This window comes from Pseudophryne corroboree, chromosome 4 (genome assembly GCF_028390025.1).
Source record: "Pseudophryne corroboree isolate aPseCor3 chromosome 4, aPseCor3.hap2, whole genome shotgun sequence".
Taxonomy (NCBI): domain Eukaryota; kingdom Metazoa; phylum Chordata; class Amphibia; order Anura; family Myobatrachidae; genus Pseudophryne; species Pseudophryne corroboree.
In genome coordinates this window covers 77,149,327-77,175,720 of record NC_086447.1, presented here as the reverse complement: position 1 = coordinate 77,175,720, position 26,394 = coordinate 77,149,327, and the positions used below count along the sequence as shown (strand labels likewise).

At 45.1% G+C, this 26,394-nt stretch overlaps 1 protein-coding gene across 1 annotated transcript in view; it reads left to right on the top strand.

The window, feature by feature from the left end:
* Positions 1–26,394, top strand: part of LOC134911117 (cytochrome P450 2K4-like) — an 85,006-nt gene that overhangs the window by 32,365 nt on the left and 26,247 nt on the right. The window contains exons 2-4 of the mRNA XM_063919487.1: positions 2,617–2,779; positions 5,463–5,612; positions 6,346–6,506. Of these exons, the coding sequence (XP_063775557.1) occupies positions 2,617–2,779; positions 5,463–5,612; positions 6,346–6,506 (474 nt within the window). The remainder of the gene's footprint in view (positions 1–2,616; positions 2,780–5,462; positions 5,613–6,345; positions 6,507–26,394) is intronic.

The following is a 26,394-nucleotide window of genomic DNA, read 5'->3' as shown; positions in this document are numbered from 1 at the left end:
TTTTGGCTCATACCACGTGGAGTAATGTGAATTTTGGCTCATACCATGTGCTCTAATGTGAATTTCGGCTCATACCGTGTGCTATAATGTGAATTTTGGCTCATACCATGTGGGGTAATGTGAATTTCGGCTCATACTGTGTGCTATAATGTGAATTTTGGCTCATGCCATGTGGGGCAATGTGAATTTCGGCTCATACTGAGTGCTATAATGTGAATTTCGGCTCATACCGTGTGCTATAATGTCAAAGGGGCACCAGTACTAGATAGTATAAGGGGTCCTACTTTACTGAAGGACACGCCCCTTTTGAGTGACCGCGCCCCTTTTCCGGAGCGGGGGGGGGCATTATTGATCTTGCCCTGGGCTCCAAAAACCCTAGTTACGCCTCTGCACTTGGCTCTGTTTGTCATACTAAGTAAAGCCATGGGCTTGTTGTATTACTGTGACGTCTTATTTCCATAGTCATAAGAGTTTGTTCCTGTATGGCAATAAGTGGTCTTCATCCTAAGCCATCAATAAATGATACTTGGATGAAGAAGTGGTTGGAATCCCAACCACTCTTATACTTAGGAGAAAAAGATATCCACACCCAGATTTTCTTGCACAGTTCTAGGTTTTACAGATTTCAGTCATTTGAAATACTGTGTTTTCAATCACAAATGTTGGAAATGTGTTCAATTGGCCAAATTCATAGTACATTTCCTTTTACACCAGTTGTCAGTACAGTACCTGTTGGTATTTGCTACAGTATTTACTGAGCAAGAGTATTAACAGTATAGTAAAGTGATGCTATAATGACATCCAGTGTTCCTGTCATGCTGGGGAATGTGGTGCACCAATGTCCGCATACACAGCTGTCTGCTTTAGGTGCACCTGCACAGTGTAGAAATGTCTCAGGAAATTGTCTTAAAATATTGGCAACTATATTTTGAGATGATCTCTCTTCTCAGAGGCAACTTTGTAGGAGATTCTTATGGTCTGAAATAGTGATGTGCACTGGACATTTTTCGGGTTTTGGTTTTGGATTAGATTCCGCGGCCGTGTTTTGGATTCGGACGCGTTTTGGCAAAACCTCCCTGAAAAATGTGTTTTGGATTCGGGTGTTTTTTTTACAAAAACCCCTTAAAAACAGCTTAAATCATAGAATTTGGGGGTCATTTTGATCCCATAGTATTATTAACCTCAATAACCATAATTTCCACTAATTTCCAGTCTATTCTGAACACCTCACACATCACAATATTATTTTTAGTCCTAAAATTTGCAACAAGGTCCCTGGATGACTAAGCTAAGCGACCCAAGTGGCCGACACAAACACCTGGCCCATCTAGGAGTGGCACAGCAGTTTTCTAGTGAGAGGATGAGTGCTTCCATCCTCATGTGAATCTGAACCACTAGCCATGAACATAGGCCAGGGCCTCAGCCGTTCCTTGTCACTCTGTGTCGTAAATGGCATATTGGCAAGTTTACGCTTCTCATCAGACGCTTTTAATTTTGATTTTTGGGTCATTTTACTGAACTTTTGTTTTTTGGATTTTACATGCTCTCTACTATGACATTGGGCATCGGCCTTGGCAGACGACGTTGATGGCATTTCATCGTCTCGGCCATGACTAGTGGCAGAAGCTTCAGCACGAGGTGGAAGTGGATCTTGATCTTTCCCTATTTTACCCTCCACATTTTTGTTCTCCATTTTGTAATGTGTGGAATTATATGCCAGTAATATATCAATAGCAATGGCCTACTACTATGTATACTGTGCACAACTTAAATGCACCACAGGTATGGATGGATAGTATACTTGACGACACCGAGGTAGGTAGAGCAGTGGACTACTGTACCGTACTGCTATATATTATATACTGGTGGTCAGCAAAATTATGCACTGTCCTCCTACTACGCAAAACTGAAATGCACCACAGGTATGGATGGATAGTATACTTGACGACATAGAGGTAGGTAGAGCAGTGGACTACTGTACCGTACTGATATAATACTGGTGGTCACTGGTCAGCAAAATTCTGCACTGTCCTCCTACTATATACTACAATGCAGCACAGATATGGAGCGTTTTTCAGGCAGAGAATGTATAATACTGGTGGTCACTGGTCAGCAAAACTCTGCACTGTCCTCCTACTATATAATACTGGTGGTCCCCAGTCCCCACAATAAAGCACACTGAGCACAGATATTAGCAGCACACTGAGCACAGATATTTGCAGCACACTGAACACAGAAACTGAGAGAACGCCAACCACGTCCTTTCACTATCATCTCCAATGCACGAGCGAAAAATGGTGGCGACGCCATCTCGCGAGAATACAAATCTTGCGAGAATCCGACAGCGGAATGATGACGTTCGGGCGCGCTCAGGTTAACCGAGCAAGGCGGGAAGACTCAAGTATGCCTCAGAACCGTGTAAAATGGGTGAAGTTCGGGGGGGGGGTACGGATCCAGAGGAACCGATCCCGCTCATCACTAGTCTGAAATTGCCATGATTAACAAGTTACTGTAAAGGCTGTACCTCTAGATAATGATTTGATTGGTACACTTTAATGTGTTTTTAATTCTGACTGCTGTCTAATTAATTTCAGCTACTATTTATTGTATCTACAGCTGTCGAAGATGTACGGCCAGGTATTCAGTGTCCAGTTGGGCATGAAAAAAGTGGTCATCCTATGTGGTTATGATGCTATAAAAGATGCTCTAGTAAACCACGCGGAGGAATTTTCAGGCAGACCGCGCACTCCAGTGCTCGCTAAATTAAGAAAGAACCATGGTAACTGTTTAGTTCACATACATATATACAGTTCAGTATAAACCCAGCGTTGCCAGGGTTTCAATTTTCCATCTATTAAGTTATCAATGAGTTGGATGTAACTGAACATATTAGAAATAGTTAGCAGCTTAACAGCTCTTCTACCCATGAGGTGGCTGCCCAGTGTCACCAGTAGCCATGATCCCTAGCTTTTATTTCTGTTCAGTTTTATATTCACTTTTCCATTGTGAGATGGATTTAAAGTTTTTTCCTTCTATTATCATGGTTGCTATTCCAAGGTTGCCCACTATACACCAATGGGAGGTCCGACCAGGACCCTAACCCCTTAGTATGTCTTCTTGGATGAAATTAACTCTCCACTACCTGGTAATCACAGTGCAAACAAAGAAGCTCTGCCAGAATAAACTGGCCAGCTTCAGAATGAGGAACAAGATGGACTGGTATCCCAGTTTCCATGTCAGCTGTGGAACTGGGCAATAATCCTATTTGAGAGGCATAGTGTGGACTTCCGAGATTGAGGATGGAACCACTTTTGAATGATGACTATTTAATGCAACGGTCACTGCCTGAGCAACTGTACGACCATATTTGCTGGGAAAAAAATATAGAAAATAAGACTGCTGAAGGCGCTAGGCTTCTTTACCCTTGGCACCCTAGCACTTGGAGATCTCAAAATAATAATTTTCGTTACAAACTGAAATTTTGAGAAGAAACTGTCTATGTGGAATGACCTCCTGTGGATGATCCACCCGGAAAAGGGTATTGAAAACCTGGAAATGCGGACACCGCTGATAGGGTTGTCACCGTAAGAAAAATGAGTAGGTCAGTGGACTGAAAAATATTACCCAGTCCTGGACCATTTTAACTTTTATATAGCTGAAAAGCACCCATGCAAGGCTAGAATCTACAGATGTGTCCTCATTCATCTTGCCTCATTATACCACGCAGCAGGAGTGAGCTGACAGGTCCCCTGCAATGTCTTTAGTGTCGGGTATCTTCCCCCCCGAATATGCATCTTGGTCGTATCAATATGTGAATAGGACTCTGCTGATTGAAATGATATGTGGCATGCCTATATTCTGTATGCAATTGTATCTGCATACAAAATGTTATGTTACAGTCTATGTATGCTATGTATTGCTGTGTCTCACACTCTCCTACAGATGTGTCCCTTAACATCTTTGCCCGCCATGCATTCGCATCACATGCTAAAGACTGCGACATGGCATGGTGCTGTGTATAACGGGCAGTACCCCTTTATGTGGAGATATGAATGATTAGCATGGGGCAGACCAAGTTAAACAAACCATTTATTGGAAAACTCCCGTACCCAAAAACATGTGTGAAATTAAATTGTTCTAAAAGACAAAATAGGACAAATATATATGTAGTTTGATCTAATTTAACAAACATTCTGTAAAAGAAGCAATTAGTGCTACAGAAGATGTTGAAGTATGTTTATTTAGCCTCTGAGGGGTAGATTTATTAATCTCGGTGAAGTGATAAAGAGGAAGGTGATAAAGAACCAGCCAACCAGATCCTAACTTCCATGTTACAGGCTGGGTTTGAAAAAATGTCAGTTAGGAGCTGATTGTCTGGTGTGTTATCACCTTCTACTTTATCACTTCACCTGGTTTAGGAGAACAGAAAGACAGGCATGGGAATGGAGAGAGTTAAACCTCCTGTGATCGGTGTAGACCAGAATGGCATGACAGGTTGCAGCCAATTATAGGTAGGGGAGGGATCAGTATATATATAGGAGCTGCTAGGGCATTAGGGGTCTCTTTTAGTTTGTCTTCCCGCCCTCCCACCCCATTTTAGTTTGATTAGGCACAGAGTTTTGTGGCTTAAGGTTGTTAGTAGTGGTTTTCTCGTTGGCTATTTGTTTGGCGGAAAAGAACGTCAGGTTCTAGTTTGGTTTGTTAGTCACAGTTTTTACGGTGTTGGTGTGGTTTAGGTCCACTCACCTGCATTGACTTTTAAGGCCGCTAGATAACCCGACAGGGGGCAGCGTCATCACCCATCAGGGTGGGCAGTCAGCGTGGAGGTCTGAGTTGGATATCGATGTATGGTTTTTGTGGTAGATTAGGATTGTTTTAGTTTTAATGTTTTTGAGGTGATCTTCAGTGGGTTTTTAGCCGTTCTGTTTTTTCTGCCACCATATTCGGTTAATATTATATGCTAATTTAATATTTTCTTTTACAGGTTTTTTCTAGTGGTTAGGGTTACAATAAATAGCTAACAATCTTCTGCCAAATTCAAGTCTCCGTGTCTTTATTCTTAATATAAGGGTATAGGATGTTTTTTACTGTTGGAATGGAGGCACACATCAGCCATTAGGAGGTTTAATAAATCTGCCCCTGTGTCTTTTATTGGGACATACAGTAGATACAGATCTGCTCACATGTGAAATATATGATAATAAAACTAATATATAAAAGGCAAAATAAGAATAATTCTGTAGCGCTCACGGACTATACCTCACCACTGTGAATGTGGTTTAGGCTGGGTAACAGACTGACACAGTGGGTAACTGACGAGCGAGGAGCTAAGGTCCTACTGAACACAGGTGTTTGAGGCAAATGTCAGTCTTTACAGTGCTTACATCACACCAGCAATATGTAATTCACAGAATTAATGAGTACTATAAATCATCACAGTGACTGGCATTTATTCTGTACAGGTCTTGGTTTATCTAATGGTGAGAACTGGAAAGTGATGAGACGATTCACTATTTCAACGTTACGAGATTTCGGGATGGGGAAGAAAGGACTAGAGAACAAGATTACTGAGGAGGCCGAATATTTAATACAGACATTGAAGTCATATGAAGGTGAGTGGTTACTTTATCATTTCACCAAGCAGATATTAGCGATTAGTACAAAGATTATTTTAGTACTGTGTATATACAAAATACCACTCTGTATACTTGGATTTCAGTAAAATGTGGTATTCTTTAGCACTCATGGATATGACTGAGAGTCCTTTAACTAACTTATCTCTGCCTTTTAATTTTATTATTTTCGGATGCATTTCCTTCTTTCTTTTCCACCCCACTCTCTATCATGTCACACTGCAGCTTAATAGCATTTAATGTCACTTGTTAAAAAGGGTTGGGATCGGGTGACCGATGGTGGTGATCTTGGCAGTCAGCATATGAATGCTGGGATCCTGTCTTCCAGATTGCTGACAGAGGGGGGATTTGTGAGTGCACCGAAGCCACGGGTACTATTCCACAGTATGGCTGTCGTGGATGAGTGGGAATAGTACTTGTTAGTCAGCATGCTGTAGGAATTCCGCCATCAGTATACTGTCCAGTGGGATCCTGACCGCCAGTCACATGATTACATCCCATTAATTACAGCCTTTAAAATAATTAGACTTTCGGTGTTCTTAAGTGCACCTAGCAAATTACTTCTGAATCCTAAAACTTTTTATTCATCATGTTGTTCATAAACGGATTGGCTTTCCTCAAAGTGTCACATTTTTATGTTCCTTTTCATTTAATTTCAATTCCAATAGTGCTTCTTTTCATGATATTTTGTAATAATGTTTTCTGTTTCTAGGAAAACCCTTTGATAATTTGACCATCATGAATGCTGCTGTATCCAATATAATTGTGTCTGTGCTACTGAGTCAGAGATTTGAGTATGATGACCCAACCCTTCTGCAGCTCATGAGTTCAATTAATGAAAATATAAGACTCTTGGGAAGTCCTATGATCAGGGTAAATAATTTTTAGACTGCTATTTCAGAAAACATTTTTTTAATTTTATAGCACTGGTATTGAGAGCCTGTTTAAAGTTTTGTAGAGAGTTGGTGAGTCTGATGGGGAGAGGTAGAGAATTCCAGAGGAAGGGAGCACCATTGCTAAAATCTTGGAAGTAATTGGTTGGCAGGAGAGGCGGTATGAATTTGTGGAGCAAAGAGGGCAGGTGGGAGTGTAAAGGGAGAGAAGATCAGAGATGTAAATGGGAGAGGAGTCGGTTAGGGCTTTGCAAGTGAGTGTGAGAAGCTTGATTTGGAAGGGGAAGGGGAGCCAGTGTAGTGCTTGTAGGAGCGGGGAAATTGACATGTTACACATGGAGAGGAAGATGAGCCAGGCAGCAGCACTGAGGATAGATTGGAGTTAGGGCTGTCTTAACAGCAGTGTAGGCCCCTGGGCAAAGCAATGCATTGAGACCCCTACCCATCCACCAGCGGTAGGGGTGGGAAATGCTATCAGCAGCAGCTTTTATGTCCCGAGGGATGGAAGGGGGTGTGCTATCTTCTGCTCAGCATGTAGGACCTGGAGCAGTAATTTCTGCTAATAACTCCTTTATTGCACAGAGAGAACACTAAACTGTAGAAGAGGGGCATTGGGGTGAATGAAGGTACATTACTCCCAGGGTGGCAGGGGGTGTTTAACATGCCGGGGAGGGGTGGATAGTGGAGGGGGCTTAATATTCATCATTTTATGATAAGAGGGTAGCTTGCTTGACTGCAGATATCTCCAGTTTCTGGAAATAGATTTAATAGCTTTCAATGAGATTAAAAAAAACTCTTTCAGGAGGTACTTAGGGTTTGGGGATCAGAGTTTAGGAGCCGGAGCAATCCACCGCCTAAAATATAAAACTGCATACCAGGCTTGTGGAGTGGGATCAGTATGAGATCCCGGCGGTCAGGAGACCGATGCTGGGATCCTGACAGCCAGGATCCCGGATGCGAGCGCAGTGTGTGCCCTTGTAGGCTCACTGCGCTCGCCATGCTTTGGGCCCAGTGGTGAACTTTGGTTGCCACAGGGTTCTATTCCCCTCTGGTGGCATGGACCACCACCCAAGTGGGGAGACCAGCCGGTGGTAGGGACTCCAACCGCTGGTATTGCAGATGGTGTCCGATTTCGATGGTGTCTGTATATTGATCGCCGGGATTCCGTCCAACGGTCAATAGACTGCCTCACCTGTGGAGCTGGTACAGGGACCAGCTGCTGGAAGGCTGATACTGTCTCTCTGGTTCTAGGCATAGTAGGGACAATCTGGCAGTGTCCACCAAAAGGGGAAAGTCCCAGCTTTTGGAGTATAGCCTCAGAAAACTATAATTCAGATGGAACCCTAGACATCTGGCTGGGAAGAGCAATTAAAATGCTTTGATGGGGTCCACTGCTTTGACGTCAGATATTTCCGGTTCTCCAGGGCCAATTTTCAAAAGTATGGTACCCCTGGAAAAAGGGGACCCTCAGCTGTCTGCCCATTGAGCCCATATGAAAAGACTGCCCTGATTGGAGTGGAGAGAGGCATTTGTAAATGAGGCCAGATAGGAGGAGATTGGACTAGTCCAATACGGAGATGACCAGTGCGTGGATGAGGGTCTTAATAGCATCAAGTATGAGAAAGAGACTGATCCTGGAAATATTTTTGAGATGGAAACATCAGGACTGCGAGAGGTACTGAAGGTGTGGTTTGAAGGAGAGGGAAGAATCGAGGATAACTCCAAGACTGCTTACTTGTGGGATAGAGGAGACAACTGTGCTATCAATAGATAATGACATTGAGAGAGATAAGGTTGTGTGGGAGGGTGGGAAGAGGATCAGCTCAGTCTAAGACATCATAAATTTAAGACCGCACTGGGACATCCAAGTAGAGATATTGTAGAAGAGAGTCAGCTGGAGATATAAGTAAGGAGAGAGGGGGAGAGGTCAGGGGAGGAAAAGTAGATTTGAATGTCGTCAGTATATAGTTGATTGTGGAAGTCAAAAGAGTGAATGAGCTCACCTAAAGAGTATGTATAGTGTGAGGAAAAAAGGTGGTCCAAGAACAGAACCTTGGGACACCTATTGTTAGGGAAAGTGTGGGGGAGGTGGGGAAATGAGGGGAGACAGAAGGAATGGTCAGAGAGGTATGAGGACAGCCAGGAGAGGGCAGTATCATGTAGACCAATAGAGTGAAGGATTTTCAGGAGGAGAGGGTGATTCACAGTGTTAAAAGAAACCAAGAGATCAAGGAGAATAAGCAGAGTATTGGACCTTGGATTTGGCAGTATTGAAGGTCCTTGTAGACTTTCGTGAGGGCAGTTTCAGTGGAGTAGAGTGGATGTAAAGCTAGACTGAAATTGGTCATGCAGTGAGTGGGAGGAAAGAAAGGCAGTAAGGCGGTTGTGGACAAAATGCTCAAGGAGTTTGTCGGCAAAAGGGAGAAGCGAGATGGGTCAGTAGTTAGGCTCGGGTAGGTTATTTAAGAATAGGGGAAATGAGGGCATGCTTAAAGGCAGAGAAGATGGTGTCTGTTGAGAGAGAGATTGAGAAGGTGGTCAAGATGGGAACAGGCAGAAGGAGAGAGGAAGTGGGAGGGGCTAGGGTCAATGGGGAGGTGGTTGGGGAGGAGGACCAGATGAGAACCATTACTTCATCTCCAGTTATAGGGGAAAAAGAAGTCTCAGGTGTAAGCTACCAATGGGCTTATGGCAACTAACAAGCTTAACAGTGTTATTCATTGTCCCATTTGGAATGTGGCAGACTCTGACATACCTAATGTGGACACCCCTAGACTCTAATCGGAGATTTTTTATGTTTCTGACCATAGTTTGTTCTTCAGTCTTAGTCTTTTTATGTGGAGCACTGATTTGTCTGTTTTTTGAAGGTTATCTATCTAAGTGTTGAATGCAAATTTAAAGAACATGACTGACTGCGTTTGGCCCTGGCTATTGTAAAAGTCACAGTAGGCTTTCATTGCATGAAAAAGCACTAGCAGGACCACTACTCACAAAGAGTCTTTGGTCTGAGCCAAGGGCGTAGCCTGTACTTTGTGGGCCTCATAGCAACATTTTGAAGGGGTCCCTATCCCAATGCTTCTAGAGACTCCTTTCTACAGCAGTTGTTAATTATACGCCCCATAATAGTACCCTACTTTATTGTCTGAACCATGGTAGTGCCCTAGTTCACATCACTTTGTATGGCTGCCAGTACACATTATGCAATACAGTACCCCCAATTCACATTAAGACACATGGTACAATGTCTCCAGTTAATGTCACATTACAGTGCCCCCAGTTCATATAATGGCAAACTATAATGCTTTCACTTCATATTATGCCACCTTATAGTGCCTAATTTCATCTTGCATAAGAGTATATTGCCCTCCTGTTAATTTTATACCACATTACAATGAGCAGATCCAGGGGCTTAACTAGATGTATTGTAGGCCCCAAGATAAACGTTTGTAAATGCCTCTATGTATCACCCAATGGGGAAAAATTTATATAACATTAGTAACTGTGAAAGGGAAGGTGGCCCCTCTCAGCTCTGGGCCCCATAGCAGCTGCACTGCCTGCACCTATGGCAGCTACACCCTGTATATAACACATGTAACTGTGACAGGGAAGGTGGCTCCTCTCAGATCTGGGCCCCATAGCAGCTGCACTGCCTGCACCTATAGCAGCTACGCCATTTGGTCTGAGCCTTTCCTTGCCACTGCATTTGTTGTATGGCATATTGGCAGTTTTACATTTTCTGGCAGTAATATTTCCTCTTTACATGTTTCCTTAACCATTGTGAAAATGCTGTTTAGATCTGATGTACCCTTTTGTACACCTTCTTTTACCTTGACCACCTTTAGTGAATGTTAAAGTACTATGACTGGCAGCAGCACTAGTACTGGGTTGTTCCTTGCTCTTCTATAGAATAATCCATGATGCTGTGAATTATTATTTAATTTGAATATATGCCTCCCTATGTGGCAGCGGTCGCATAGAGCTGGTGGAGCTGCCGCCTATTGCTGAGATGAAACTGAAAATAAACTATGTCTCCCAGCAGCACTTGCTACCGGGAGCTATAGTTTACTTTCAGTTTCATCTTTTTTGCGTGTTGTGATCGGTGACTGATTAAGAGGGGGCACATGCAGGAGACAAGTTACCCCTACCCGACCCCACCCCTCGCTGCCTTTATCCACTGGAAAATCAGAACTTAAGAAGCTTCCTGAGGACTGAAAAGGGGGCGGGGCTATACCACACTGTACTGTACATGGTGCCAGAGCCGGCCCTAACCAATATGATGCCCTAGGCAAGATTTTGGCTGGTGCCCCCTAGCACCGCCGCTAGTTCTGCAAGAGTTGCCTGGCATGAGTCAGCTGGCAGCTCTGCTAAAGTCGGGCATATTTTGTTTATGAAAATGCATCTTATTTGCATTACTATGTGGCTAGGATGCACAAGCAGCTTCTGCTGATTAAAATTATATGCAGCATGCCTATATTCTGTGTGCCACTGCGGCTGTATCTGTATACGAAATGCTACATTACAGTGATTTCCAGGAATACACACAGAATATAGGCATGCCACATATCATAGGAATATAGGCATGCCACATATCATTTTAATCAGCAGAAGCTGCAGGTGCCCCTAAGCGTACCAAATGCCCTAGGCATTTGCCTAGTTTGCCTATGCCTAAGGCCGGCTCTGCATGGTGCCTTGCCAGCAGCATGGGAGAATGGAGGGGAGGAGAGCAACAGCACAACCTAAATAGTGAGTATGACTTGGAAGGGCACTGTATGTGTGTGTGACTGCTATGTATGTGTGTGACTGCTATGTATGTGTGTGACTTTTTTTGAATAGGTGTGTGAATACATCTCTGTATATGTGCTTGTGTGTCACGAGTAGGAATAGTCCCTGGTGGTCAACATGCTGACCAGTGGGATTTTCAGATGCCAGGATGCCTGTATTGTGAGACCGCCGGTCACATAAACGTATCCCTGTCACTAATAAATAAATATATATATTCAATTAGCAACGGATGGCGGCACTCACACAGGACTTAGTATAGGAATGAAGACTGCAGAGACCAGCTGCTGTTAACGTTTCAGTTCTATTATGAACTTTCGTCAGAACAATACAACAGTATACATAACACATACCTTTATAACCTTCACCCTGGTGTGCACTGTGTTCCTGGCTGCGGGGACAGGTCGGGGGTAGATGACGTTGCTGCCCCGTGTCCGGTTGCCATAGGAACCTGATAACAAATGTAAAGTGAATAAATTAAAAAGGAAAATCTTCACCCACATGTGACACACACTGAATCATATGTAAACAATGCAGATTACATTTTCTTTGTGTTTTCTATATAAACAAATAACACAGAAGCTGTCTGATGCGTTGCAGCAACATAGGGGGACTCGTTACAATGCATATACTTAGGCAAAGCTGAAATGCTCGGGGACAGGTCGGGGGTAGATGAAATGCTCGTTTAACCCCTTAGGTGCAATGGTGTTTAGATGATGAATCCACCGTGCTTCTCTTTCTAAAGGCCAGTACTCACCAGCCGATGTCAGAGAGATGTGTGCTGAGCGAACCGCTCAGCACACATCTCTCCCGCCGCTCAGCACAGCGCAATCTGTGCTGAGCGTGCGGGGGGAGACGGGGGGGGGGCGCTCATTTCACCCAGCGGGTGAAGTGAGCGACCCGCTAGATTGGCCTGCATGCAGGCCAATCTAGCAGCAGCGATAGCGATGCGCGGGGCTGCGCATCGCTATCGCTGAGGGGGCTACACACGGAGCGATCGTGCTTAAAATCTAAGCAATCTAGTCAGATTGCTTAGATTTTAAGCAGCGATCGCTCCGTGAGTACCCCCCTTAACAGTGCCCTATTACGATCAGGGCCGGTGCAAGGTTTCTCGGCACCCTAGGCAAAATTTCTGCCTACAACCCCCCCCCCCCCCCCCCCGTCCTCCCGACCCTCCCCTTCCCCTGTTGCTTGGACAGTGGAGTGATCACGTTATCTAGAGGCTGTGTTAACAGTATGTTGATCCTCCTGAAGCAGCCAAATAACAGCAATAGAAAACCTGACAAATATTATATTAAATGCGCAGAAGTTAAAAAGCATCCAGCCCCACATCCATATATAGTATAATACCACAGTCTGTAGTTTTATACAGTATTATAGATAGGCATCAGGGTTGTAACTAGAACTGTGTGGCAGTGACGTGCGGTGAGGTCATTGGCTATATATATTATATATATATATGTATATATATATATATATATATATATACGTTCATTCTAGCACCCTGCACCTTTCAAATACTGTGCAGTTCCTCTTTCCTGCCTGGGGTGTCGCTCTCTGCTGTGGTGCTTCTCCGCACACTCTGATCTGTTACTCAGTGCTGTGATACAGACCTGTGTGTGCTGAGAAACACCAGAGCAGAGAGTGACACCCCAGGCAGGAAAGGGGAACTGCATGGATTTTGAAAGGTGCAGGGTGCTAGAATGAATTATATATATATATATATTCACATCACATCACATCACATCACATCACATCACATCACATCACATCACATCACATCTTTTGAAGTGGGGGTATGGAAAAGTGAAGGTTGCAATTATGCGCGCGCCTCTGGAAGAGGGGGTGTGGCCACTCAAATGGGGGCATGTCCTTCAGTGTATTAGGACCCCTTATACTATCTAGAAATTCTTATACTATCTAGAAATTCACACTACAGCACACGGTATGAGCCGCAATTCACACTACAGCACACGGTATGAGCCGCAATTCACACTACAGCACACGGTATGAGCCGCAATTCATATTTTACCACACGGTATGAGCCGAAATTCACACTACAGCACACGGTATGAGCCGTAATTCACACTACAGCACACGGTATGAGCCGTAATTCACACTACAGCACACGGTATGAGCCGTAATTCACACTACAGCACACGGTATGAGCCAAAATTCTGATTTTACCATATGGTATGAGACAAAATTCACATTATAGCAAACGGTATGACCCACAATTCAGGGACAGGGAGAGAGAGTGACAGTAAGGACTGAGAGAGTGACAGCAGGGACCGAGAGAGTGACAGCAGAGACTGAGAGCGTGACAGCAGGGACATAGGGTAACATTACCTGATATATGCAGCGGAGGTGCGGAAGGGACTGTGGTTGTTGGTGGCGTATGAGCCCATGGTCTGCGGGGGATGCGGCGGTACTAAGCTGTCCTTCTTCGCTGCGGCGTTGATGTCCCTCTGACCACCGCCAGTTGTGGTCTGCGGTGGTCAGCTTTCAATGGCGATGCAGCGTGCAGAAGAGAGCGCTGGTCAGCGGTGGGAGGCGGGCAGCTGTGATATAAATATATAATTTTTTTACATTTATTTTATTTATTTTTCTCTGTCCCTGCGTCCAAGTGATCTGGGGGTGTGCTGCAGTCCAAGTGATCTTGCCCAGATCACATGGACTGCAGCTCACCCCCAGATCACTTGGACTGCAGCTCACCCCCAGATCACAAGGTGGGGAGCTGCAGTCCAAGTGATCTGGGGGTGAGCTGCCCAGACACTTGCCACCAAGCACAACTCCCCCCACCCCTCGCCTTAGTGGTCCTGGTTCCTCAGTCCCGGAGGAAGCAGATGCTGCCGGAGATGCTGAGGGCACGGAAATAGAGGTAACAGCGCTGCCTGTTGTATCCGGTGCTGCCGCTGCTGTAGGCAACTCCAACATCGGGAGGTGCGGGGCGGCAGGGAGGGAGGGGATAGGGAGACGTGGAGTGGGAGGGAGGGGATAGGGAGACGCAGGGAGGGAGGGGATAGGGAGACGTGGGGTGGGAGGGAGGGGATAGGGAGACGCGGGGTGGAAGGGAGGGGATAGGGAGATGCGGGGTGGGAGGGAGGAGATAGGGAGGCGCGGGGCGGCAGGGAGGGAGGGGATAGCGAGAAATGGGGCGGCAGGGAGGGGATAGTGAGACGCGGGGTGCGAGGGAGGGGATAGGTAGACGCGGGGCGGCAGGGAGTGAGGGGATAGGGAGGCGCGGGGCAGCAGGGAGGGAGGCGCGGGGAGGGAGGGGATAGCGAGACGCGGGGCGGCAGTGAGGGGACAGTGAGACGCGGGTGGGAGGGAGAAGATAGGGAGACGCGGGGCGGCAGGGAGTGAGGGGATAGGGAGACGTGGGGTGGAAGGGAGGGGATAGGGAGATGCGGGGTGGGAGGGAGGAGATAGGGAGGCACAGGGCGGCAGGGAGGGAGGGGATAGTGAGACGCGGGGCGGCAGTGAGGGGATAGTGAGACGCGGGGTGGGAGGGAGGGGATAGGGAGACGTGGTGTGGGAGGGAGGGGATGGCGAGACGCGGGGCGGCAGTGAGGGGATAGTGAGACGCGGGTGGGAGGGAGAGGATAGGGAGACGCGGGCCGGCAGGGAGGGAGGGGATAGGGAGACGTGGGGTGGGAGGGAGGGGATAGGGAGACGCGGGGTGGAAGGGAGGAGATAGGGAGGCGCGGGGCGGCAGGGAGGGAGGGGATAGCGAGACGCGGGGCGGCAGTTAGGGGATAGTGAGACGCTGGGTGGGAGAGAGAGGATAGGGAGACGCGGGGCGGCAGGGAGGGGATAGGGAGGGGCGGCGGGGAGGGAGGGGATAGAGAGACTTCTCTTGTCTTTCAGATGCTCCAATTAAATATATTTTACACAAAAAAAATATATTTTGATAAGTAAGCCCAGACCAGGGGCGGCCGCGGCGAGGGTCTAGCCTGCCACAGCCGTCAGTCACCTCACCTACGCCAGTGTGATTTCCCTGCGGCTGCTCCATGTCTCTAACAGAAATAGACGGAGCCGCGCGTATGAGAGAGCAGGTCAGGAGACGGGCGCCACACAAGCGCTGATGTTCGTGCTGACGGCGCCTAGCAGGATGCGTGTTAGGCTGTCAGTGTGGGCGGCGCCCGTCTCCTGACCTGCTCTCTCATACGAGCGGCTCCGTCTATTTCTGTTAGAGACATGGAGCAGCCGCAGGCCCGCTGGGAAAGCAATACACTGGGCCGGTGAGGTGACTGACGGCTGTGGCAGGCTAGACCCTCGCCGCGGCCGCCCCTGGTCTGGGCTTACTTATCATAATATATATATTTTTTTGTAAAATATATTTAATTGGAGCCTGCCGCCCTCCAGTGGCCAGCGCCCATAGGCAGCTGCCTAAAGCTGCCTAATGGTAGCGCCGGCCCTGATTACGATCATCCCCCTAATGTTGAGGGGCTGTTGGTCAATTATTTTATATTTTAATGATAAATTGTGTCTCCTCATTTGAAAATGTTTGTCCACAGGTTGTGATTGGGTTTCTCCACCCAATGCTGCCGTATTGCAGACCTGTGTAATGCCATCCGTTCACGGAATTGGCGGCTGGTTTTGCCTACATACCAGTGACGTGCGGTGGGGTGAGGCAGGTGAGGCAGAGCCCTTCCTGTCATACTTACGTTTAAACCAGAGTTTTGACTGAATAAAATATATGAAAAATACTGATAATTTGTTTGAAATATCTTCTTTGCATTATTCTAATCATTTTTATAGTCCAAACTCTGGAGTAAAAGTAGACCACAGGGACATCTGATGTAGCAAATTACAAATGTACTGGTACATGTTAAAACTTTGTCAATTTTAATAGGCTTGCCAGACTGTGGATGTGAGATACCAGGTCCGGTTTCCATGTAAGCTGCACGTAGTGCAACCTGTGCATTTGTAGCAGCCCGTTTTTTGGGGCAAAAAACTCTGAATTGGTGCCGATTTTGATGTTGGATATGTCATTTTTGACTGTGTAAATCTCTAATGCTACTGTTGCGAGTGTAGCTGGACATAGGGAAATCTAATTTCAGCTTTTCTAGATCTTTTTATCAGACGAGATGATGGGCCAGGATTCACGTGTCACACGGGCAACATTTTTAGATATATGACTGTACAAATAAATAAATAAATGACTGTACAAATGGAATTCTATTAGAAGACCCTGACACTCTTTTTTGGTTTTAAGGTTTCAGACCTGGGATCTTTAGGACTTTAGTTTTAGCCTCCATTAATTTATTCCAGTTGTATCCTCGAGAATTAAACTGTAGGGCCATCTTATCTATTTCCCCTTTGGTGGTGTTAATGTCATCAGAAATCCTGTGAATACTCAGGAACTGTGAAAATGGCAAACTGTATTTGGTGGAGGGAGGATGGTAACTAGTGGCATGCAGCAGTGTATTTTTGTCGGTGAGTTTTTTGTAGATATTGGTGTGTATTAAAATTAGTGATGTGCACCGGAAATTTTTCGGGTTTTGGATTCTGTTCCACGACAGTGTTTTGGATTCGGACGCGTTTTGGCAAAACCTCCCTGAAATTTTTTTGTCTGATTCGGGTGTATTTTGGATTCGGGTGTTTTTTTACAAAAAACTGTCAAAAACAGCTTAAATCATAGAATTTGGGGGTCATTTTGATCCCATAGTATTATTATCCTCAATAACCATAATTTCCACTCCTTTCCAGTCTATTCTGAACACCTCACAATATTATTTTTAGTCCTAAAATTTGCACCGAGGTCGCTGGATGGCTAAGCTAAGCGACCCAAGTGGCCGACACAAACACCTGGCCCATCTAGGAGTGGCACTGCAGTGTCAGACAGGATGGCACTTCAAAAAAATTGTCCCCAAACAGCACATGATGAAAAAAAAAAAAAAGAGGAAGAGGTGCAATGAGGTAGCTGTGTGACTAAGCTAAGCGACCAAGTGGCCGACACAAACACCTGGCCCATCTAGGAGTGGCACTGCAATTTTCTGGCGAGAGGATGAGTGCTTCCATCCTCATGTGAATCTGAACCACTAGCCATGAACATAGGCCAGGGCCTCAGCCGTTCCTTGCCACTCTGTGTCATAAATGGCATATTGTCAAGTTTACGCTTCTCATCAGACGCTTTTAATTTTGATTTTTGGGTCATTTTACTGAACTTTTGTGGTATACTTGATGACACAGAGGTAGAGCAATGGACTACTGTACCGTGCTGCTATATATATATATATATATATATATATTATATACTGGTGGTCACAGCAAAATTCTGCACTGTCCCCTCCTACTATATACTGCTCACAACTAAAATGCAGCACAGGTATGGATGCATAGTATACTTGACGACACAGAGGTAGAGCAGTGGACTACTGTACCGTACTGCTATATATATACTGGTGGTCACAGCAACATTTTGCACTGTCCTCCTACTATATATACTACAATGCAGCAGATATGGAGCGTTTTTCAGGCAGAGAACGTAGATATTTGTAAGCACACTGAGCACAGATATTTGTAAGCACACTGAGCACAGATATTTGCAAGCACACTGAGCACAGATATTTGCAGCACACTGAACACAGAAACTGAGAGAACGCAGCCACGTCCTCTCGCTATCATCTCCAAAGTACGAGTGAAAATGGCCTCAACGCGCGGCTCCTTATATAGAATATGAATCTCGCGAGAATTCGACAGTGGGATGATGACGTTCGGGCGCGCTCGGGTTAACCGAGCAAGGCGGGAAGATCCGAGTCTGCCTCGGACCTGTGTAAAATGGGTGAAGTTTGGGGGGGTTCAGATCCCGAGGAACCGAAACCGCTCATCACTAATTAAAATGTTATTACCATGCTACTACAATTAGCCGTAAACCTAATCGTAGGATCTAATGTGTTAATGGAGTTAACCATCTCCTCAAACTCACTCACCGTCCCTTGCCAAATGACGAACAAGTCATCTTTGTACCGCACAAAAAACTTGATCTTGCTGAATATAGCAGCATTGGAGAAGAACATGTCCTTCTCTACTACGAACATATAACAATTGGCAAGTGATGGTGATACACAAGATCCCATGGCACACCCCTGGAGTTGTAAGTACCACTTATTGTCAAAGAGAAAATAGTTCCTGGTGAGTGTGAGCTCCAAAAGCTGTAAGAAAAAAGTTAAATCCGGTCCACTGTACGCAATACTGCTGGACAATAACCTGCGTGCCGCCTCCACACCTTTATCATGTGGGATATTGGTGTAGAGGCTCACTACATCCAACCTACATAATGTGAATAATCCAGTTAGTTTATTGATGAAGCTGGTGGTATCTTTGAGATAAATGGATTGTGCCTGAATTACCGGTTGGAAAAACTGTCCAAATACTGGGAAATTTTGTAGTACACAGAAGATCTTACTGCGATAATCGGACGACCTGGGGGGTCAACGGGGTCTTTGTGGATTTTTGGGATGGTGTACAGTACCGGAGACACGGGGTGTTCTTCCATTAGTAAGGATGATGTCTTGGAAGTGATGACATTATCTTTAACGGCCTGACATACTATGCTCGTTAATTCTTTAAATTGACTGGTGGCATCCGTACTGAGCTGCTTGTATACTGTAGAATCAGACAATTGTCTGTTTATTTCTTTTTTTATACTGCTGCATATCCTGCCCCCCCCCCCCCCTTGTCGGCTGGGCGGATTACAATGGTGGGGTCACTTCTTAACGCAGTGATGGCTGCTCTCACCAGCTGACAAATTATTTGGAGCTTTTCCTTCAGATTTCGTCAACTGTGTAACATGCGTGTCAACAGTGCAGGCAAAACATTTCAAGGCAATGTTGTTGGAGTGGGGATCAAATGATGATGGTTTCTTGAGTTTGACATTGGTGGTGTTGGTGTTCTCAATAATAGGGTGATTTTCAAAGTGTTTTTTTTTAAACGGAGTTTCCTATTAAAGTGATATGAGTCCACTTTCCACAGAAACTCATCAAAGTCTTTTGACGGAATGAATGACGGTCCTTTATTTAAGATGGCGGTTTCGTCCTTGGATAAGGCACGATTGGATAAATTGTAAACTACGTTGTTTTCTTTGTTTTTGGAGGTTTTTTTGCTGATCCTTTTGGTACTGGTGCCCGCGGCGGGTGGACAGTCTCGTAGGGTGGCGCGCTTTGCGCAGGTATGCACCCCTAAAGAGGGCTGTCCCACTTGTGCACCCTCTGTTTGTTCACCCTCGCTCTGCGATGTATAGCCTCCCCTTGAGGAATCCATGCAAGGTGGATAACGCATCCTCTGTCGTGGCTTGCGCCTAAATTGGATATTACCATCTGGATTGATGACCATGGATAGACACGGCCCTCCAGATAGTCCTTTTGTACCGTGGTCAGCTTCTGTTTTTTAAATTGTATTAAATCTTGTTTGTATTTATCCACTTGTTGAGATACTTTATCCAGCCAGTTCTCATCAGGATCAGCACGTAGTGTCGATATATGCAGATCCTCAAAGGTGATGATAGATTCTTTCAGGATGTTCATTTCTCTAGCTGCTTCCTCAATAACCAATAGGATTAAATCAAAGATGCATTTATTTAATATGCCGACCCATTTTTTGCAGAATTCTACATTGTAGTTGCCCAAAATGGGCAAATTTTGAACCCGAAAACCACGTGGGATCTGCATCTGTTGATGGTAGTCGGACAAAGTGACATCATGCATGTAGAAATCAAGTCTTAATAATTTGTTAAAAAATCTGTTCATTGCTGTCCGTTCCACTGGTGCTCACAATATCTTCCTTAAATCTGATGCTGTCGGCATCCGCGTCAGAGAATGACCAAGATTCAATAGCTCCCACATCGATGTTCCTATAGCCACTGTGTTCACCTGCATCTCCACTGCGTGACATGCTCTCCAAAATCAGTGAATCACTGTGTTAAGTGCAAACGTTCAAGTTAAAAGTAATAAACTTGTAGAAAAAGATGGCGGTCCATTCTTATCATCCTCACTTAAAGTGTTGACGTGCCACCAACGAAAAACATATGTCAGTAATGCTTGGCACTCAATGCCTCCAAACTAATTGCCCGGGTGACCTCCGATTACCTTACGGCAGAAATAGCAAACAGCGACAGGTGGCGGCACTCACTCAGGACTTAGTATAGGAATAAAAACTGCAGAGACCAGCTGCTGTTAACGTTTCAGTTCTATTGTGAACTTTCGTCAGTGTGTCACATGGGTGTGAAGGTTTCCTTTTTAATTCACTTCACATTTGTTATCAGGTTCCTATGGCAACCGGGAATGCAGCGGGGCGAGTGACCACAGCGTCAGACATGTGGCAGTGATGTCATCTACCCCCGACCTGTCCCCGCAGCCAGGAACACAGTGCACCCCAGGGTGAAGGTTATAAAAGTATGTGTTTTGCATACTGTTGTATTGTTCTGATGAAAGTTCATAATAGAACTGAAATGTTAACAGCAGCTGGCATCTGTCGCTGTTTGCTATTTCTGCCGTAAGGTAATCAGAGGGCACCCGGGCAATTAGTTTGGAGGCATTACGGGTGTAATCGGGTATTCAGTAATCAATGAAAGATAGATCTTTTTATCGAAATGTCCCAAATTGTAAGATTCCAAAAGTATCTGATCCAGTTCACGTTTGAATGAATCAGTAGGGTTAAATGACAGATGGCGGTAAGTAGACTGATCTTGAAGAAGTAAATCAATATTCTGAATATATTTACTATCTTGAATTACGATGCCACCTCCCTTATCCGCTGGGCGGAAGGTGACATCCGAATACTGTGACAAATCTCGTAGAGCCTTTTGTTCTGCTCGGGTAAGGTTTGGGGACACTTTCAGTTGTGCTGCGTGCTATTTCGTTACTGCCGTATTTAGCAGCTGATTAAATGATTTTAATGAGGCATTTGATGAGATTTGATCAAACGTAGTTCTCCTACGGACTGCTTTGCCTTTATGAAGATCTTGCAGATTATCTTGTTTATGCTGAAAGAATTCTTTAGTCTTTAATGTCCACATAAAGTTTACTACTGCTAGTAAAGTCATCCCACGTGCCACAAAAGGGCTGTGGCCCATTGTCTCAGGCAACAATGATCTTCCTTGTTTCAAAAACACAACATTGATGCCTAGCTATAAAAGGGGACCCAACATTAGGGACATTTTAGTAAAAACTAACATGGTCCCAATGATCCATTCTATAGCGTCCTGCATCCAAGTGAAGAAACCAGGGTGCTACAAGTGTGCATCCTGCACTACATGCAAATATTTGGCAACTGGCCATGATTTCCATAACCCACACACAGGTCACAAATCCAAAATCCGTCATGTGCTCACTTGCACCACGCCATTCATTGTGTACATCATTATCTGCCCATGCGGCATGCTTTATGTGGGACAGACCATCAGAAACCTACGGGACAGGATGGCGTTACACCGATCGGCTATAAAAGCATCTTTGGAAGGCAAGCTGATTGACCAACCGGTGGCTCGCCACTTTAAATTATGTGGCCACCCACTGTCTGGTCTCGGATATAAAATTATTGACCATATGTTATGCACACCAGTGCCTGCAGGAATGTACTGGTGTCTGAACAGAGAGGGATGCAAAACAAATGAACTAACAGACAGACTGGGAAATATGACATCACGTACACAGAAAGTGATAGGGTAACAAAACTAACACAAAGTGAACAGAGAAGCCCAGAGGCTAAGAAACTGGGTGTCTCCCTAGTATTACAAATGCTCAGATGGAAAAAGCAAGATGTTGTGTTTTAATACGTAGAGAACCCGAAATGCTGTTGCTGAGGGCAACAGCAAAACCCTAAAGGGTTACCAACGGGTGTGGCAGCAAACTCCTTGGTCAGAGATGGAATAGTAGACACAAGGAGAGTCTCCACAATCCTAATTCTCACTTGCAGGGCCCAGGTTCAGATTACTGCCACTAAACTGACACATGGACGCCCTGCACAGTGAGAGAGGATTAAGCATGCAGGTCTGAAAGTACAGCCACAAACCTGCTGGGTTCACAGAATAGCAAAAGAACCTCAGCAGGCTAAACGACTGACTCCAGTCTTACTGCTAGGTCTGGATTGGCAGAGTGTAGTACCAAATCCCCAGGCCTATTTGCAGTAAGCAATAACAAATACAAAGCTACACAGTACTGGCTAATTTTCAGGAACTGACTAACCAACAAAGATTCAGCAGCATCTGCTTAATCTGAGAAGAGGCCTTATAAAGCAGGTGCTGTCCACGCCCCACTCAGACCTCACAGACTGTGAGCACAAAAACCAGCACCGGATCCCCTGCCTGTAACCACTGCACAGCAAAAGACCCGAACCGGAGTATCAGCTGCGCTCAGGTTACTCCGCTAGCACTTGTCTCCCGGTTGCCATGACGACGTGGCAGCACAGGGCAGGAGACCCTAACACCATATTCCGACACCGCTGAGAGGGGGCGATAGACAACGGGCTTTATCCAAGAGCGAATCAAAATGGATTTTCTTATTGGATGCACTGTCACCCAAGGGACTAAATGAAAAGTTCACTTGGAACGTCTTCTTATAAGAAAGATGTTGCACTAGGTCATTGTAGATGTACCAAGTATGCAGTAGGAGTCCCGTTCTTCTTTTTCTTTTGTTCGTTTGTCCCCCCTTTTCTTCCTACCTTTCCTTCCCCTCCCTCCTTCTCCCCCCCCCCCCCCTTCCCTCTCCCACCCCCCAGTTTTCGTCCTGTGACAGATGATAGGTAGCTTGCAGTGCCCAAGACAGTATGTTTATTTTATTATTCAATTCATTATTCAAATCTGTCTTTGCACCCCCTTTTTGTTAGGGGCATGTAGTTGCACATTAATATGCGTATTGGTCTGAAATATGCAGCATTTATGTTTTTTTATGCAGCTGTTGAATAGTAACTTTTTAACTTTATCTTAAATACACTCTTCATCCACTTGTCACGTTTCACTTTCCCACCAGTTAGTCATACTTTGCTGGGTTCTGCATGCAATTGCATTCTTTCTACAATTCATTCACTTTGCCTTTTTTGTTCACTGACAGGCTTTCCCGGCGCCTGCTACCTCACGCACGCGTTGCTAGGCAACAAACACGTCACTGGTGAGCCGCTCACGTGACTCACCCGGAAGTCCCGGTCACAGACGCCGGGAACACCTCTCTCCTGCACACCACGCTACTTAACAGGTGAGTGTCTCTTGGTTTGGTTTGGTTCTTTGTTTTTGTTTCACACAGCACTAGGGTTTACTTACCTGATGAAAAGGCTGCCATGCCTTGAAACGTCGTAAGATGCCTGCATTTTGTTGCTTTTTGAACACAATGTTATTGTTTGCCATCATGCTTTGAATACAAGTTTTGCCACAAGTCCATGGAGTGCCGCCTCATTTCCTGCTAACACCTGAGCCATAGGTGGGGAAGGATATAGATATATATATATATATATATATATATATATAATATATCTCAACCTCAACAGAGGGTGCTGGCGGCACTCAGAGTCTTGCACGATGAAGTTGAAAAAAACCAAGTGCATGTATTAACATTTCGGGGGATGAAGCCCCTTCCTCAGGACACTGCAAAACTGCTATGGACTATATATAGGTCGTCCTGCACTCTCATTGTCAAAGGTCAGAGAAAGGTGGCGGGTGCTCCCTATGAACCGCGGTAGGTCCACTTGTATAGCAAGGAAGTTCCACTTTGTAGAGGGTGCACTCTCGCTGTAGTATAATCAATTGGTCAATACGACTTCTTAATCACCAGAATTTTAATGTCGACATTCTGGTCTGTTCACAGACCTTTCTCCAGACAGGTGATACATCAAATCAGAGATCCCATAATTTCGGCAGTACATACACTGATTCATCTGCAAAGGACAATACTTGCAATTACAATCACAAGCCTCGCTGGCCCCTGGAAAATCTCAACCCATAAAGCAACGGACCAACCACCATGATAGAAATAAGAGTGGTGCATACTGATAGTGTCATGTGCTCACTGACCCCTCAAGTCAATGCCTTAAATACCTGTAAAAACAAGTCGGTCATGGGAAACCATCATTCGGACCGTGGACATACAGTGGTCCTAGGACTCTGCATCAAATATGCTGCCATAAAGAAATAATAATCATATGTGGAGAGGACCCTCTAGATATATAATAAACAATCGCCTCTAACAATCACCCAGTCTGTGCACCATTATCACCACCAGTAGTGATCATTTACCTGTTCTTAATCCATAAGGGCATAGATACAGCCACTCAGCAGTGAAGGTACAAAACATCGCCTTCTACAGTGTGAGTGTGTGTGTGTGTGTGTGTGTGTGTGTGTGTATATGTGTGTGTGTGTGTGTGTGTGTGTGTGTGTGTGTGTGTGTGTATATATATATATATATATATATGTATGAATGTATGTTTTTAGATGTGACAGTATGTATTTGTATAGGTGTGTGATTTTATGTATGTATTTATATACTATCCATGTGTAGGTTCTTTTTTTTTTTTTCTTTATCCATAGGCCAAAAAAATATAAAATATGAAAATGCCTAGCGATCCCCTTTCCCCTTATGGAGTTGATGTCTGTCTGTCCACAACTGTGCAAGCGCACACACACACATTGTGTAGTGCACGCGCGCGCACTGCACACGCACAATTTGCAGTGCGTGCACTGCACACGCACACTGTGCAGTGGGCGCGCGGACACTGCACACACACACACACACTGTGTAGTGCGCGTACACGCACACTGTACAGTGCACAACTGTGCACGCACACACAGATTTCTTGGTAATTCTAACAAAAAAAAATAGTAAAAACCTGCTTACAACAAAACAAAACAAAACAAAACATGTATGTTATTTTTACGAGTGACACAGCATATACTACTGTATATTGATATTATTAGCTCGGTTATGTTACTGCTGGGTGCTGGGCTGACACGTACCACCTATCTGTAGATCGTGGTTGCCATTTCACAATGGAGGGTGAGGGACAGGACTGGAAAAATTTACACCGGCAACATGAAGTTTTGGCACTCTGGACTCTGGACTCGGGATCCCCTAAGTTTGGGGGTGTTCAGATTTCAGTAATTAGTTGCCATTCTTGCATTGTCACAGTATTCAGTCCCAAACTGGGGAATATGCTGCTACTACATCGTGTATATTAATTAGTGATGTGCACCGGACATTTTTCGGGTTTTGTGTTTTGGTTTTGGATTTGGTTCCGCGGTAGTGTTATGGATTCGGACGCGTTTTGGCAAAACCTCCCTGAAAATTTTTTTGTCGGATTCGGGTGTGTTTTGGATTCAGGTGTTTTTTTACAAAAAACCCTCAAACAGCTTAAATCATAGAATTTGGGGGTCATTTTGATCCCAAAGTATTAACCTCAATAACCATAATTTCCACTCATTTTCAGTCTATTCTGAACGCCTCACACCTCACAATATTATTTTTAGTCCTAAAATTTGCACCGAGGTCGCTGGATGGCTAAGCTAAGCGACCCAAATGGCCGACACAAACACCTGGCCCATCTAGGAGTGGCACTGCAGTGTCAGACAGGATGGCACTTCAAAAAATAGTCCCCAAACAGCACATGATGCAAAGATAAATTAAAGAAAAAAGAGGTGCAAGATGGAATTGTCCTTGGGCCCTCCCACCCACCCTTATGTTGTATAAACAGGACATGCACACTTTAACAAACCCATCATTTCAGTGACCGGGTCTGCCACACGACTGTGACTGAAATGACTGGTTGGTTTGGGCCCCCACCAAAAAAGAAGCAATCAATCTCTCCTTGCACAAACTGGCTCTACAGAAGCAAGATGTCCACCTCCTCCTCATCTTCCAATTCCTCACCCCTTTCACTGTGTACATCCCCCTCCTCAGATTATTAATTTGTCCCCACTGGAATCCACCATCTCAGGTCCCTGTGTACTTTCTGGAGGCAATTGCTGGTGAATGTTTCCATGGAGGAATTGATTATAATTCATTTTGATGAACATCATCTTCTCCACATTTTCTGGAAATAACCTCGTACGCCGATTGCTGACAAGGTGACCGGCTGCACTAAACACTCTTTCGGAGTACACA